The sequence below is a fragment of the Myotis brandtii genome, unplaced genomic scaffold (assembly GCF_000412655.1).
Source record: "Myotis brandtii unplaced genomic scaffold, ASM41265v1 scaffold115, whole genome shotgun sequence".
Lineage (NCBI taxonomy): Eukaryota > Metazoa > Chordata > Mammalia > Chiroptera > Vespertilionidae > Myotis > Myotis brandtii.
In genome coordinates, this window is record NW_005353967.1 from 11488014 (window position 1) to 11503638 (window position 15625).

General features: G+C 40.4%; 2 protein-coding genes across 11 annotated transcripts in view; one reads left to right on the forward strand and one right to left on the reverse strand.

Moving 5' to 3' along the window:
- Positions 1 to 3642, forward strand: part of ERBB2IP (erbb2 interacting protein) — a 117427-nt gene extending 113785 nt beyond the window's left edge. For 7 of the 10 annotated variants that reach the window (XM_005857950.2, XM_014549136.1, XM_014549141.1 and 4 more), the window contains 2 exons: positions 806 to 880; positions 1582 to 3591. In XM_005857950.2, coding sequence (XP_005858012.1) covers positions 806 to 880; positions 1582 to 1689 — 183 coding nt within the window. In that variant the 3' untranslated portion in view covers positions 1690 to 3591. Of the gene's footprint in view, positions 1 to 805; positions 881 to 1581 lie in introns of all 10 variants that reach the window. The other 3 variants (XM_014549132.1, XM_014549158.1, XM_014549164.1) reach the window with 2 other exon arrangements.
- Positions 3643 to 11703: 8061 nt separating this feature from the next.
- Positions 11704 to 15625, reverse strand: part of LOC102239251 (codanin-1-like) — a 5731-nt gene continuing 1809 nt past the window's right edge. The window contains 6 exon segments of the mRNA XM_014549182.1: positions 11704 to 13111; positions 13266 to 13324; positions 13326 to 13446; positions 13449 to 13742; positions 13745 to 13885; positions 13888 to 15250. Coding sequence (XP_014404668.1) covers positions 12696 to 13111; positions 13266 to 13324; positions 13326 to 13446; positions 13449 to 13742; positions 13745 to 13885; positions 13888 to 15250 — 2394 coding nt within the window. The 3' untranslated portion in view covers positions 11704 to 12695.

A 15625-nucleotide genomic window follows, 5' to 3' on the forward strand; every position in this document is an offset into this window, starting at 1 on the left:
GCAACTGGCGGTGGCGGCAGGGGGCCAGGCCAGTGAGCAGGCAGTGCCAGGCCAGCCAAGGCGGGTGCCAGCGGGGGCCCCTGACCGCCCCACCAGTTGCCCCTCAGATCGGATTTGATCACCAGCCAGGCATAGGGACCTTACCCATGCATGAATTTCGTGCACTGGGTCTCTAGTACATATGTAAAAATCTAACATGTATTTCTGTAAATCTAGACAGACACCTTTTTTATTTCTTTCGGTATTGTTCAGCTTTTTGTTTTTAAATGTGATCGGTTTAATTGTTCAAGGAATATAAATTTAACCAAATATTTCAAATGTTCCTCATACTGTGAAGTGATTTTTAACTTCGTAATTATTTTTCTGTACATCTATAGAAGTAACTTCATCACTTAAACAGAAATAACTATACTGAATTGTCAGAAGCAAAAATAAAAATAATAGAGTTGGGTTGCCCTGCCACCAGCCTGCTCACCAGTGGGTGACAGGTTTGATCCCCACCCCCACTCAGGGCACGTGTGGGAGGCAGCCAATCTATATGTCTCTCTCACATGGATGTTTCTCTCTCTCCCTCCCCCTTTCCAGTCTTTCTAAAAAAAAAACAATGGAAAAAATATACTCACTCCTTGGCTGAGGATATAAAATAATAATAATAATAGGGTTGGTTGTCACGATGTTTTCAGAGAAGACAAGGAGAAATCCTTACAATTCAAATTTTTGCATGCTGAAAAAGATTGCTTCTTGGTACTCTGTTATTTATGCATACTGCTTCCCATTAAGTAATTTTTTGTTGTTGTTATTAAAGGGTATATTTGTAACAAGGGTACAGCCTGAAGGACCAGCATCAAAATTATTGCAACCAGGTGATAAAATTATTCAGGTAACTAAGATACATCTTTTTATTATTTCCTTTATTTTTTACTTTGTAATTAATCTGCCTCCTCATCAAGAAATTATTAAATGCCTGATTTGAAAATAAGCATTTTATGAAGTTTATCTTTAAATATTTGTGGATAAAAAGAGTGATATTTTCTATAGGCTACTCTAATGCTTTCATAGTTTAAATAATTTCCACCTTGTACTGTGGAAAATCATACTGATACTTTTAATACATGTTTGATATATTTTAGTATTTTATTTTAGTTCAAAAATGGTAACTTCTCTAAAATAAGGTGATGAAAGAATCTTTGTTGTGTTAGGAGAATTAAAGTAGTTAATTCATGGAAGCACTTAGAACTGTGTGTCTGGCACACAGTAAGACCTCAGTAAACATTTAGCCTAAATTATAGGAAGTGTAGTGTTCTTGATCTGTTACCCCTGCAACTTGGTGACTTTAATCGCATGGTAGTGCATATACACAACACTGATGGCACTGTGTCTTTGACAAATATTCCTGGCATTGGCTGTTATGTAGGAATCATCTGAAAATATAGGTTCCTGGATCCCACCTTCAGAGATTCTATTTTAGTGCTCAGGAGTCTCAATGCTGTTTTCAATTGCCAACATCATTCTTATTTTCTGCAAATAAATTACTATGAAATGTTTAGTATTTTAAAAAAATATTTTTCTTCTTTCTTCTAGGCTAATGGCTACAGTTTCATTAATATTGAACATGGACAAGCAGTGTCCTTGCTAAAAACTTTCCAGAACACAGTAGAACTCATCATTGTACGAGAGGTTTCCTCATAAGAACTGTGGACAAAAAGGGGGGGAAGACAGCAAGATTTATTGGAAGATATTTGCAGGGGAAATTAATATTTTGACTATTTTTATATATAAAGAAGAACTCAAAAAAAGTATGTTCAAATTTGTACATTAATGAAATGATGAAACTTGTGGCTAGAGGGAAAGAACCACTGTACAGTATATAGGGAAGACTGTTGAATTCAAACCATATAAAACTTCCTGTTAGGTTTTTTAAAAACATAGTAATCAAGGCTACAAAAACAAACGTATGTTGTTTTTGTATAGATTGTAGGTTTATTTTTGGATTTCATATACAGACTGAACTCTGTGCAAGGCTCTTGTTAGCCTTGATTGTAGCCCAGAGACAGATGGCAGAGCTAGCTGTCTCATAGCTTTTATGCCCTTATTTTTATTCAACTGATTATTAATGTTTTTTCTGCTGAAACTTTTTTTTTTTTAATGTGGGCAAGAGATTTGAAGTGTTGGCTTTTGCTATGTGCATATTGAATCGAAGAGTGAGCAGGTGAAGGTGGTGCTGATGGGTTCACTTTCCAAGGCCTGATTAAGTTAATTCCTGTAAAAATCTGAAAGCAAAGAACGAAAAAACAGCTTTCTGTCCATGTGTTTTTATTAATAGAATAATGCAATAAAAAATGTAATGTCTTTTTAAAGAAATAAAAAAGACGATGATTGCATTTTATGAGCTCTACAGGATCTGTACTTGTCGTAGACATTGACTACATAAATTTCCTACTGGTGATTCAATTTTCCATTTTTTAGTCACAGGAAATTTTAAACTCTACTGTAGATGTATGTCCATGCTTTTTCTGTGATATGGAAATCCCTTGTTTTCTTTTTTTTTGCAAATGATATTTGCGATTTGTTTTATAATTAATACTCCATTTTAATCTTAATTTATAATTTTTATTTTAAGCAGCAAAGGAAACTAAAATGGCCAGTTTTAAGATTGTGTTGCTATGACACAAAATGTAAGAAGATTTAGGAAAGCCTCTTGCTTTTGTTTGGCCTCACATTGCCTTGGTAAAGTAAAAGGAAACAGTACGCATGGAGCTAGGAAACCAAAGCAAGTTTGTGAAACTGGCACAGTGATAGAGCATTGCTGTGGAGGGTTGTAGAGCAAAGGGATGGGTCCTTGGGGCCTACCAGTATGTAAAGGTGTTCAAATAAAGGGCTGTTCCTACAGGTAACCTTAAATGTGAACTCAACACTTCAGAGTCTTTAAAGGGTTTCTAAGTGTGTCAGTGTAATAGTGTTTTACCACCAACTGCCTTTGTTGTCATTAGTGTAAGAAATTTTGGGTAGAGGTTTATTAATTTGTTTATCCAAACAAAATTTTGTTTTATTTTTCTGTATGTAATCAAATAAAAATTGAATAGCATTCAATGGTAAGAATGAATGCATGGATATTTGGACCATAAAAAAGTGCCATAGAAGACCAATAACTGTTTTTATTCAAGGCTGATCTAGAGCCTTTCATTAGAGCAATATTCAGTTATTGCAATTCATTTTTAATTACTAAGAAATATAATTTTGGAATTTTTAATATGTTATTCTTTGTTCTTCAACCTTATTTTAATTAAGACTTTTATAGGACTAGCAAAAACAGCAATCGACATTTTTTTGCAAAAGTGAGTTAGACTCATTCCTCTTACTAGTCAGAGTAACTTTTAAAAAGATGTGAACTCAAATATTGCACTTCTTTCAAGATGTTATCAATTGGTTATTGTACTGTATAGTTTTAATAATGTTGATTGAAACCCTTTAACAACTCTTTGTAAATTTTAACTCATTTTTGTTGATTTTCAGTACTATTTACATAGGAATTGATTTTTATGGATATAGTAGAAGAAATGTGCTGTATTTTGATAAAATTCATTTATTGTATGTGTGTTGTAATCTCTAAAAAAAGAATGACAAACAGATTCTTTAAGATAAGCCTTGGTGTTCCCTTTATTCATAGTTGATTTTAAACTATTTTAGCATTGTAATTTTACAATGTAATTTCAATATATGTAATTTTACATTGTATTTCACATCAGTTTTATTGATTTAAATCAATTTTTCAGTCATTTTCTGCTTTTAATAGGAATACATAAAATAGATATAATTATTACATTTTCAACTGCTTTACCTCGAATTAGATACACAAACTATAATTTTAGAAAAGGAAGTAAGCCACAAAGAACAATTGATTTATCAATGATCTAAACTTAATTGTCTGCTTTTATATTGAAATATTACAAATGCAACAGGTATTATATGCACTAGTATTTTTTCTACTCTAGTTAATTTAAAATATTTTTTAAATGTTCTTGTAACACAAAGTTGAATAAGGAAATTTTGTTACCAAGAGGAGTAACATGATACATGATATAATGTTAAAAACTAATAGCAAAAAGTTTTGCACTTAAAATAATAACTAAAGTTTTCTTCTAAAATATTGGAAAATTGAAATGAAATAACAAGGACTCTTCATTTGAATTTTTGTTTTGGTAATGATAAAGTTTCAAAATTTAAAAGAGTAATAATTCAAATCTTTTGAGGACATAGAAAGGACATTTTTAGTTTTTTTAAAGGTGAGTGATTTACAGTCAAGGCCTACACCCATAACAGACTTTATTTTAATAAGTATCATGTAACAAACCATCAAAACTTTCTTATTTTTAGTAACAGTGTTTAAAATTGACTACCCTAAAATTTTAAACCATTAAAAATGTTGTGTTAAGGGTAATTTACTCAGTACAGAATTGTACCCATAAAACTAAAGTTTTTTTCTCATTCATTAAAGAATCATTAGTTTACCAGAATCCATGAAATTCTAAAATTCCCTGTGTATTTATTTTATAAATTTCTTCTGACCTCTTTAGAATTAAATGTTTATATACTTTTAAAAAATTTAAACACAAATATTGCTATAAATTGAACTAAACTTTTAAGCATTAATTTGCTGTTTAAAAAAAAATCCCATTAGCAGCTATGTAATATTTTTGTCAATCAACATTTATAAAACATTCCAAATTTTTGTATATATCTAGATTGTTTTAAGTAACCACAGTGACTAGGTAATAAACTAATGCTATTTAAAGTTGTGTGATTTTATGAAATTCAGGGTGAGAAGAATTGTCACAAAGAGAAAGATATACAATTTTTTTCTTTGACCACTGAGAAAATCTATTTCTGGGTATGGAGAAAGTGTTGTATTTTACTTTAAAGGAAGCCAGTGGAGTATGAAATATTTTTCAGTTAGTTTGAAATTGGTGATCAATCCAATCTACTTGGAAGGATATTTTTTTCCATTCTTTTGAAATTCTTATTAGCTTATCACTTTGGTTTAAGGTTTATAGATTTCTTATAAAAGAGATACTGAAATCAAAATTAAAATAATTTCATGTTTCATCAAAAGCATAAATACACGTAGTTGATGATGTACAAAGGGAAAAAGATCACTTTTCTTTTAAAAGGTAATATAGATTATATAGGCAGCCAATTCAAACGGTTAGGTTCAGGAAAGGTTGGCACGTTTCTTTACCTCTGTAAAACTTGAAGCCCTGTGGATAGTAAGCATCGTTACTCAGTTTTGGAAAACTCTTAAGAGAATGCTATCTTCTTTTTAGTATGCATTCTCTTTGTGAAGTTACAAAATAAGTTTATGGTCTCCAAAAATATACAGTCCCAACAACATCCAAGCATCTGAGAAACTTTCTAAACAGAGCTTAGGGAAAACACCTCGGTAGAATCTCCTTGGGGTTTGTTTTTGTTTTGTTTTGTTTTAATCTTTATTGTTGAAAGTATTACATATCTCCCACCCCACTCCCATTGACTTCTAGCCCACCCTCACCCCCACCCCAGGCCTTCAACACCCTGTTGTCTGTGTCCATATGCATACAAGTGTTCATTGGTTGATCTCTTCCCACCCACCTCCCCTGCCTTCTCCCTGAGTGTTGGTGAGGATGTGGAGAAAAGGGAATCCTTGGGTTTTATGTTCGAGAACGATAAAGCTGTTCCTGAACATTTCCATAGAATTGTTAGGAAAGGGCTGGCAAAAATGATCCTGCTACTATAATTACCTTTTCAAATAAACAAAACACCTAAGGAAAGTTCCCGATCTCCCATTGGATTTCACATGGCCCATCTAAGCTGCTCATTTGGCCCTCAATTTAATTTCAGGATCAAGTATGAGAAGCTCATGAATGACCGATAAGGGAAGAAATCTGAGCTATAAAATTATGCTCCCCAGCCCCACTCCCCTGAATTCAATAAAGCTAATTTTATTTTGCATGAAAATTAAGTCTAGAAATATTTTTCATGACCTGACCTTCCTTTAAATCTAAACAAAACAATTGTGTTCCTCCAAAGCAAGGCTTTAGAAACTTATTAATTTTTTTGAGAGGGAAAGGGAGAGAGAAACGTCAATATGAGAGAGAAACATGGATCAGTTGCCTCCTGCACATACCCCGACTGGAGATTGAACCTGCAACCTAGGTATGTACCCTCGCCAGGGAATTAACCCACAACCTTTCGATGCACAGGAGGACAATGCTCCAACCTGCTGAGCCACCCGGCCAGGACTAGAAGGATCTTTTTTTATATGAGCTTTTTTCAATTAATTTCCTTGTTCAAAAACAAACTAAAGAAAAATAAGCTAGCCCTAGCTGTTTTGGTTCAGTGGATAGAGTATCGACCCACAGACTGAAGAGTTCCAGGTTTGATTCTGGTCAAGGAAACGTACCTCAGTTGCAGACTTGATCCCTGGCCGTGCGTGTGTGGGAAGACAGCCAATCAATGCATCTCTCTCACATAAATGTCTCTGTCTCTCCACCTCCCTCCCTTTCTCTCTAAAAATCAATGGAAAAGTATCCTTAGGTGAGGATTAACAACAACAAAAAGAAACTAAACAATGTTATGTGTTTTTACCAAAATTTTTTTTAAAAGTCAGGTCCAGAGGCAGAACCTTATATTTATTACTATTGAATTTCACTTTATAAGCTGGGGTTTACCATTTGTTCCTATTAGGATCTTTCTGAATTGTTCTGCCAGCTAATGAAGTTGCTATTGCTTCTAATTCCTGCACTCCACAAATACGATGCACATGCCCCTTCTTTTCCGTATAGGCCATAGAAAAATGCATCAAGTTTTATTCATAATCCCTCTTGCATTCCAGTGTAGCATTCATAGGTTCTCCACTTTAACAAGAGCCTCACCCTAGATGTGCTCTCATTGTCTCTGTCCTGGAGATCTTGTTTGAAGGGCAGCACCAGTGAGATTTCCTTACATTTCAGAGGACACCCCAGGTTGACATCACCCACATATCCACCTCTACAAAGAAGGTCACCTCCTGTCTCCAGCTGCTGCTCCTGCTGCTGCTTTTTCACTCTGAGCAGGACACAGGCTACCCAACTGTCCCCTCCCCAGCTGTCTTGAATTGCAGATCTATTTAACTAATACTGTTTGGGAACTAAGGAAGTTCTCATTTCTAATTTGTGAAGCAGGGATAGTAATAGTACCTAATAAATAATTAATGGATGGCAGTTACCAACAAGTTATCAAAAAAGAAAAATTCCCTTTTCATAATGTAAAAGTTTTTATAGCTAGTATCAGAGGAAAAGATGATAAAATGGAGGAACCACAGGATCAAAGGGATAGAGAGGAGGCAGACACCAGGCCTTCTCTAAGCGAGAGACTTGAAGCAAGAGAGCTGCTCTTCCGTTGACCTTGAAGAAGCTCCTTACTGTGAACTGCCAGTGGAGATGGGCAGTTTCTAGTAGCTGAGGGCCTTAGTTGTACAACTGCAAGGAACTGGGTTTTGCTAACAACCTGAATAAGTTTGGAAGAGGACCCCAAGCTCCAGGTGAGCACACAGCCCAGCTGCATTGACGGCAGCCTGAAGGACCCTGAGCAGAGTTCCCAGCTAAGCATGGATGGATGGACTCCTAACCATCAGAAACTGTGAGGTAATGCCCTAGCTGGTTTGGCTCAGTGGATAGAGCGATGGCCTGGGGACTGAAGGGTCCTGGGTTTGATTCTAGTCAAGGGCACATGCCCGGGTTGCAGGCTTGATACCCAGTAGGGAGTGTGCAGGAGGCAGCTGATCAATGATTCTCTCTCATCATTTATGTTTCTCTCTCCCTCTCCCTTCTTCTCTGAAATCAATAAAAATATATTTAAAATAAAAAAAGAAACTGTGAGGTAATATGGGTTGTTTGAAACTGCTAAGTTTCTAGTCACAGCAATAGAAAACTAAAAACAACTAGCCATAGTTCAGTTTCTACTTGCATTCCCCATGGCCCCTCTAACTCAGAGCTAGAGTGGATCCTGTCTGAGAGCCTAAAACCCCAACCTTCGTTTTGTGTCTAGAACCCCATTTTGAAAGTCCCTTCCCCAGGCCCCACTCCACTCTCTTCGTTCAGACCCCCTTGGTTAATACTGGCCCTAATGGGACTTGTTAGATTTGGTGATAGGAAGAGCACTCCACTCCCTCCTGTCAGACCTGCAAGCACCCAGAATACCTGGGAAAGGTGTATAACAAGACTATTGGTGTCATGCAAAGGATTGTATTCTGAGGACAACAGTGAGTGATGCAAGTGATTTGACTTGAACTTTATAAAGATCACTCATGAAAAATGGATGTGGTAGCAGTAGCTGAGGTAAAAAAAAACAACTAAAAACTTAGAGTTAGTGACATGTTTAGAAGGTATTGTAAAATCCAGAATAGAGAGAATACTGGCAGAAGCCACGATACTGGAATGCCAGATTAATAAGGTACAGTGGGGTGAGGAGGCAGTCAGGGTGGAGGAATTAAGAGTGACTCCCAAGTTGTGGCTGGATTTGAAGGATAGGTGGTGATGCCACTAGTTGACCTCAGGAATAGGAAATGCCTTACACTTGCTTAATCTGGAGCATTGAAAAATCCCACCTGGCGCTCAGGAGAAACTGGTGAGAGAGAGAAAGACCGAGGGCCTTCAGTCTATTTGTTATGATGATAACTGGATGCCAGGAGCTAGTCCTCTTCATGCCTTTTCTGAAATCCAAACTTTCCTATTCTTTGATACTTAAAATTTACACCACATAATTGATTCTCATATTGTTATGTGTATTATTTAGTCTTATTTCCAAAACTATTGGGAACTCCATGATGGAAGAATCTTTTATATCCACTCCAGTGTTCTGGGTATGCAGTAGGTACTGAACACAGTGGAAAGGACCACTTGTTACCCTGGAATTTTACATTTCATCTACATAAGGAGAGAAAACAGGCCAAGAGGTCAGACATATAAGGGAAGTTGTGCAGGGTCTGTTAGGCCATTGTAAAGGTGATTTTGGCTTTTACTCTGTGGGAGAGAGTATAAAATGAAAGTGTGAGAAGCCTGTTGCTGACTTGCAGCATAACTAGCTTTGAAAACAAAAGCTTTCTCATGTACATATTAAAAGTACTCAACGTTTGAGTTCAATAAATGTTGTGGATGATGAATAAATTCTGCGTGTGCTGTTCAGATGGTGATATAGTATCATATAAATAGTAACATTTCACACTAGCAATATTCCCTGGCATGAACATGCATTCATTGAAAAACCAACAGCCATCTGTCAAAAGTGAATCCTAAATTGGCTGTTTGGCCCCATATGAGGCTATAATGAACCTACTCTAGACGTTTAGAAAAAATGGTTGTCTTCTGACTGGCAAATCCTGGTGGCACTTCTTTAATTGATTGAGGTGTTATCAGCACCGTATGCTAGAGCATTAACCAACTCCTGCCGTCAGACTTGCCTACTCTTTGCCAAAAATCCCATCTGTTCTCCATCCTCAGTTTCTTCCCAACCTAAAAGCATGTTTGTTATCTTTAGGAACAAAAACAAAAACATCACTACAATCACCGTATTTGTAGTTTAAAAATGAATCAGACTTAACTGGTTAAGTTTTTCAAGTATTCTTTATTGATACATTAGGCAACTGTATAGATGTCAGAGTACAGAAAATCAGCTTTTTTACCTCAATGTTTTTGAAAACCTTGCTACTATGTTAAGAAAGTGGTTTATAGCTGTATATAATCTTCCCTTTTTAATATATCTTTATTGATTTCAGAGAGGAAGAGAGAGGGGGAGAGGGAGAGAGAGAGACATCAATGATGAGAGAGAATCATTGATCAGCTGCCTCCTACATGTCCCCTACTGGGGATCGAGCCTACAACCCAGGCATGTGCCCTTGGCAGAAATCGAACCTGGGACCCTTCAGTCCACAGGAAGATGCTCTATCCAGTGATGGCGAACCTTTTGAGCTCGGCGTGTCAGCATTTTGAAAAACCCTAACTTAACACTGGTGCCGTGTCACATATAGATATTTTTTGATATTTGCAACCATAGTAAAACAAAGACTTATATTTTTGATAGTTATTTTATATATTTAAATGCCATTTAACAAAGAAAAATCAACCAAAAAAATGAGTTCGTGTGTCACCTCTGACACGCGTGTCAGGTTCGCCATCACTGCTCTATACACTGAGCCAAACCTGCTAGGAATATAACTTTCCCTTTTTTTTTTTTTTAAATATATTTTATTGATTTTTTACAGAGAGGAAGGGAGAGGGATAGAGAGTTAGAAACGCCCGCAACCAAGGTACATGCCCTTGACCGGAATCGAACCCGGGACCTTTCAGTCCACAGGCCGACGCTCTATCCACTGAGCCAAACCGGTCTGGCAACTTTCCCTTTTTAAATATCATTATTTGTGATACAGCTTTAGAGATACCACTAATAAACTAAGAATTTCATTATCGAGCATTCATTATATTATAAAATATAATGACAAAAGCCAGCCTGCATTAAAACATTTAAAAAAAGTGAAGGATTCCAATAGACTAGTACATTTATTTGTACTTAAATAATTCCTGGGCATCTTTTATTTTGATCAGTAACAAAATTTTTTATGACACAAAAAATCCAGAAATAATCTGGATATTATTTAACTACAGATAATTTCTAAAAGCTTGTATTATCTAGTTTGATCTAAACTCCTAACTATAAAAGAGAAAACAAATTAAAATATTGGCTTTAGAATTGGCTGTCATCAGACAAAATTGGTATTCCTGCCCGGCCAGTGCGGGTCAGTGGTTGGGCGTTGACCCATGCACCAAGAGGTCCTCGGTTACAATCGCAGTCAGGGCACATGCCACTTTTGACAGTATGGTTGGGCTTGGAGGGCATTGTGCTACGTGATATAAGTCAGACAGAGAAAGACAAATACTGTATGATATCACATATCTGGAATCCAAAAAAAGCCAAACACAAACAGAAAGTAGAATGTTGGTTACCAGGGGCTGAAGGGGTGGGAGAAATGGGGAAATGTTGGTGAAAGGGTACAGACTTCCAGTTATAAGCCAAATAAGTTGTGGGATCTAATATACAGCATGGTGATTAGAGTCAATAATACTATATTATATACTTGAAAATTGCCAAGATTTTTTTAATGCTAAGTTCAAATGCATTCTTGATAATATAAAACATAATCCTGCCCTAACCGGTTTGGCTCAGTGGATAGAGCGTCAGCCTGCGGACTCAAGGGTCCCAGGTTCGATTCCGGTCAAGGGCATGTACCTTGGTTGCAGGCACATCCCCAGTAGGAGGCGTGTGGGAGGCAGCTGATCGATGTTTCTCTCTCATCGATGTTTCTAACTATCTCTTTCCCTTCCTCTCTGTAAAAAATCAATAAAATATATTTTAAAAAAAACAACATAATCCTTGCAAATCAAAATACTTATAAAAAAGAATACAATAACTTAAATATTAAACATCTGCATAAAACAATTGCTACAAAGTTTGGCCAAAACACACAGTGTGGTTATTTTATTTTTTTCTAATGCACATTTTTATTACACACGTTCTTTTGCTTTAAATGTAAACATCATAAAAAGATAAAATATTGTACATATTCCAAAACTCTAACAATACTGTTGAGAAAGGCAAATGAAAACATAAAACATCCATGAGACCAAAATAATATAACAAAATAACTACATATTACGTTTTTAAGTTAATATCTATCATTGTGTAGAGTTATATTTTATGTAGAACTTAAAATATCAATCACTTCTCGGATCTGGAGAGAATGTTTATGGGGAAAAGTCCATCACAGAAATCCACTTATTTAAAGCAAAGGACTCGATTTTGTTTTTTCAATTAACAATCCTGTGGCCCAAGCTCATCAAAGGATCAGTCATAACTGGATCCAGAAACTACCTGGAGAGGCCATTCCCATGGCATCCAACTTGCCTTTTTATTGATAACTGTTCAGTTAAATTTCATTTCAGATTAAAGTAAAACCAAGTGTGTTCAATTCTTTTTTTTTTCTCGGTAAAGAAGAGTTTATTTTAAAAAAGCTCTAGTGTTCTGCCCCCACCCTTGGCTCCTGGAGTTAGGGTCAAGAGTTACCTGCACAGGACTGAAGGCAGGGAGGTGCGGGGGGTAGGGCTGGGTTTCTGTTGGGAGCGCTCCACCTCATCTATTGTGCATTTTTAAGGAGATGGCAGGACAGCTCCTAGTGGTAAGAAAATGTAGACTCCCAAGATTCATGTTTTAACTTTACTCACAAGTTAAACAACGTCATTTGCCTCTGTCATGACTTAGAGATGCTGGGATAGCAGCAAGTGGGGCTCAAGCCCACACACATAATTTCATTTAGTATCCAAGTAATAAATGCCAACTCTTCTGCTCCAGGGCTGGAGTCTCTAGGCTTTTCCACCGTAATCCTGAACCCTCAGGTGAGGGTTCCCTCCGCCTTCTTCAAGGACTCAGGGTGACGAGCAGCCAGGCAGCCACATACTTACTTCACATGTAAGTAGGAAGCCTAATTTCAGATTCAGCTACTCCTGCACCAGCAGGGGTCAGTCAGCATTGGTCACTTTAGGGTGGCACTGGGCTTTAGGGTCTCCTCCTGAGGCAGTCAGGTGGGGTGCCAGGGTTCTGGTGAGACTTCAAGGCAGGGCCACTTCTCAGTCCTAGCTCTGGGCCAGCACAGTCCCCCGGTTTGGCTGTACCAGCTCACAAGCTCTTAGCTGGGGTTCTGGCACCTGGGGCTCAGCCAGAAACAGATTGAACAGTGTTGCTAATTCTTCAGCAAAGTCCTCTGGCCACTGGGCCTCATGGAGGCTGTCCAGGCAGGCCTCTATCTCTTTCCGTCCCATCAGACCTTTCTCTACCAGCTCCCGGAGTAAGAACAGCAGCAGGTCCCACTCCCTTGGCCGAGTGTCTGCCAGAAGCCCCACGTTTCTTGGGCTCAGCAGGAGCTGCAGTGGAACAGGCACCTGAAAGTCATCCTTCCACAGGGAAAGCAGCATGTGGAGGAGCCTTCGAGCCTGCCCTCTCTCCAGCCGGTGTTGTGTTGGAGGCCCTAGGACAGGAATTTGGTCTGCAACAATGGGAAGAGAGGAAAGCCAAGCTTTAAGAAACGGAACAGGGTTACCTGGCCTGCCCCCTGGAGAAAGAGAAGAAAGTTTCCGAGTTCTAATCATGTTTGCACCCAACCCTGAGATGGGGGGATCTGGCAAGAGTGAGATGACAAGACATACCAAGGAGGGATGCTAACTCCACAGAGCACTTTGCCAGATGCTGCTCGGCAGGTGGGCAGTGTCTGACCCAGCTGGCCTAGGAGCTGCTCCAGATGCTCTGGGGACACTCCTTCTTCAGGGTCTCGGGGCCCCACGGCCACAGAGAGTAGATCTTTGATTTCGGAGATGAGGTGGGAGGGAGGGGAGCATGGTGCTCACAGGCACGGGAGCAGCCCCTCCGATCCCCCCGGACAGCCGGTTCCGGACCCTGGGCTCGAAGCATGCGACTCACTGCCGCTTTCACCTCTCTCCTGATCAGTGCTGTGATGTTGGCTGACAACCAAGTACAGGCTTTCTCTGTCGCAAGCCCCACAGCAATGTTCTCTGCGCTGCTCAGAACGGCTGCCGGAGTCTCCTCAGGGAGCAGTGCCCGCACGGCACCAGGGCTCTTCTTTTGGCAGAACTCCCGCCTCTGGGTCAATGCCTGGGCCCCATGGGGCACAGCTGGGAACACAAGATCTCCAACAGCTGGCCTGGATCTCCCCCTTCCTGTCTCTGCGTCACCAGCTGCTCTTGAAGAAGCGACTCGGCCTGGCGCACCAGATCTGCCACCAGCGTGGCCTTGATATGTTTGACACAGAGCCAATTCTCTCTGCCACAAACTCCACAGTCCTGCGCAGGGAGGGTGGCTGGTTGTGGAAAAAGGCTTGGGCCAACTGTGCCTGCAGCCCCTGGGTGGTCGGGAGGGGCTGGGCTCCCAGGCTGGTGGTGGTGGTGGGGGTGATTTTCCTTACAAAGCCCCCACTCCGCCCACTGCTGCCTGATACCCATGAAGCGAGCAGTTTGCGGAGCTCTCCAATATAAGGACAGCAAGTGTAGAGCAGGTGCTGGTCCACCACAGGCACGCCATCCAAACCATGCTCTGAAGTTTTTGTATCCACCTCAAAGACATCCACCTGACCCTCTTCCACAAAGAACAGGTCCTCAGGGACTGTGGGAATCTGGAAAAGCCAGCCAAGGACAGCAAGCAGCAACAGCTTGTTCAGGAAGCACATCTCCCCTTCACCGTCCTTAGACAAAGCCAAGCTCCGGTGTAGGTGTAGCAGGAGAGTGAAGATGCTGCGGTAATAGTCCAGCATGGGAACAATCTGGTCAGCCAGAGAGAGGAACTCCACCAGCCAGGGCACTGTGAGCACCGCTCGGTGGGCCCGCAGCCCCTGCTGTAGCAGAGATCGTACATCCAGGACTGGGGGCACCTGTCTTCTCAGGGCCAGCATGGAGTCCTGGAGCTCACGGGTTGGGGGTGGTTCAGGCCCCCGGTATGGCAGGAAAGCCACAAAACCCAGGAATTTAGCCAAATGCCTCAGGCTGAGCAGCACCACAGCAAAGTGCCTCCGTTCACCCTGCCCGTCCACATCTGACTCTCCATCTTCATCACTAGGCTCAGGATGAGGCAGGACAAGGCTGTTGAGCTCCCGAATCTTCAAACTCAGACTATCCATGAGATGCTGATTAAACTGGAAGCTGCTGGCACTCAGGATGAAGTCCCTGAAGAATCCCTGACAGCCCGGGAAGGAGGTGAGTGGGCAGGGCCTACAACTGCTCTGAGGGGCTGCAAGCCGTTCATGTAGGCGCCGCAACCGTCCCAACTTGTCAGCTCCAAGCATATTTAACGCATCTGGAGCCTCACCCAAGATAGTGCCCCCAGCACCACCAGGACTCTGACACAGCTGGAGAAATTGTTTTTGGAAAAGCCGAACAAAATGACGGTGGCTGCAGGCTGCAGAGAGTTGGCCCATCATGGCTCTGATCCTGCTGCCCAAGCCCTTCTCAAAATCCCAGCCAGGCTCCTCGTGGCGATCTTCCCACTCTCGAAGCACCTCATAAAACACATCCCTCTGTTTTTTAAAAGTATGAAAGGCTCGGTCACTGGAGAAGTTGGCACGATTGTCAGTTTCTGGCTGAAAGGAGACAGCTTGAACAGAGGGTGGCATCGCCAGAGAGACCTAAAATATGGCAATGACATTAGGTACAGAAGCCTGCAGAGTGTATGCTCAGAAAACTTCATCCCCTTATTCCTGCCCAGTTAGATCACAGGACAGCAGAGTGGTATGAACTGGGCCACCTGAATTATGAGGCTGGGAAGGGTCGGCTCTGGGCCAGTCGACATCTAGGGTGGGGTCAGTACCTTGGCAACACTGCCCTCATAGGCAGCTCGAAGGCGGCCTTGCAGAGCTGGTGAGAAGCGTAGCAGCCACTCATTCTCAGCCAACAGCTTCAAGGTCCCTTTGTCCAGGTAGGGAAGAACTTGAAACTGATGTTCCAAAACCTGCACTGCAAAGAAGACACAATCGTGCACACTCTGGAATAGTGGGCTTTCC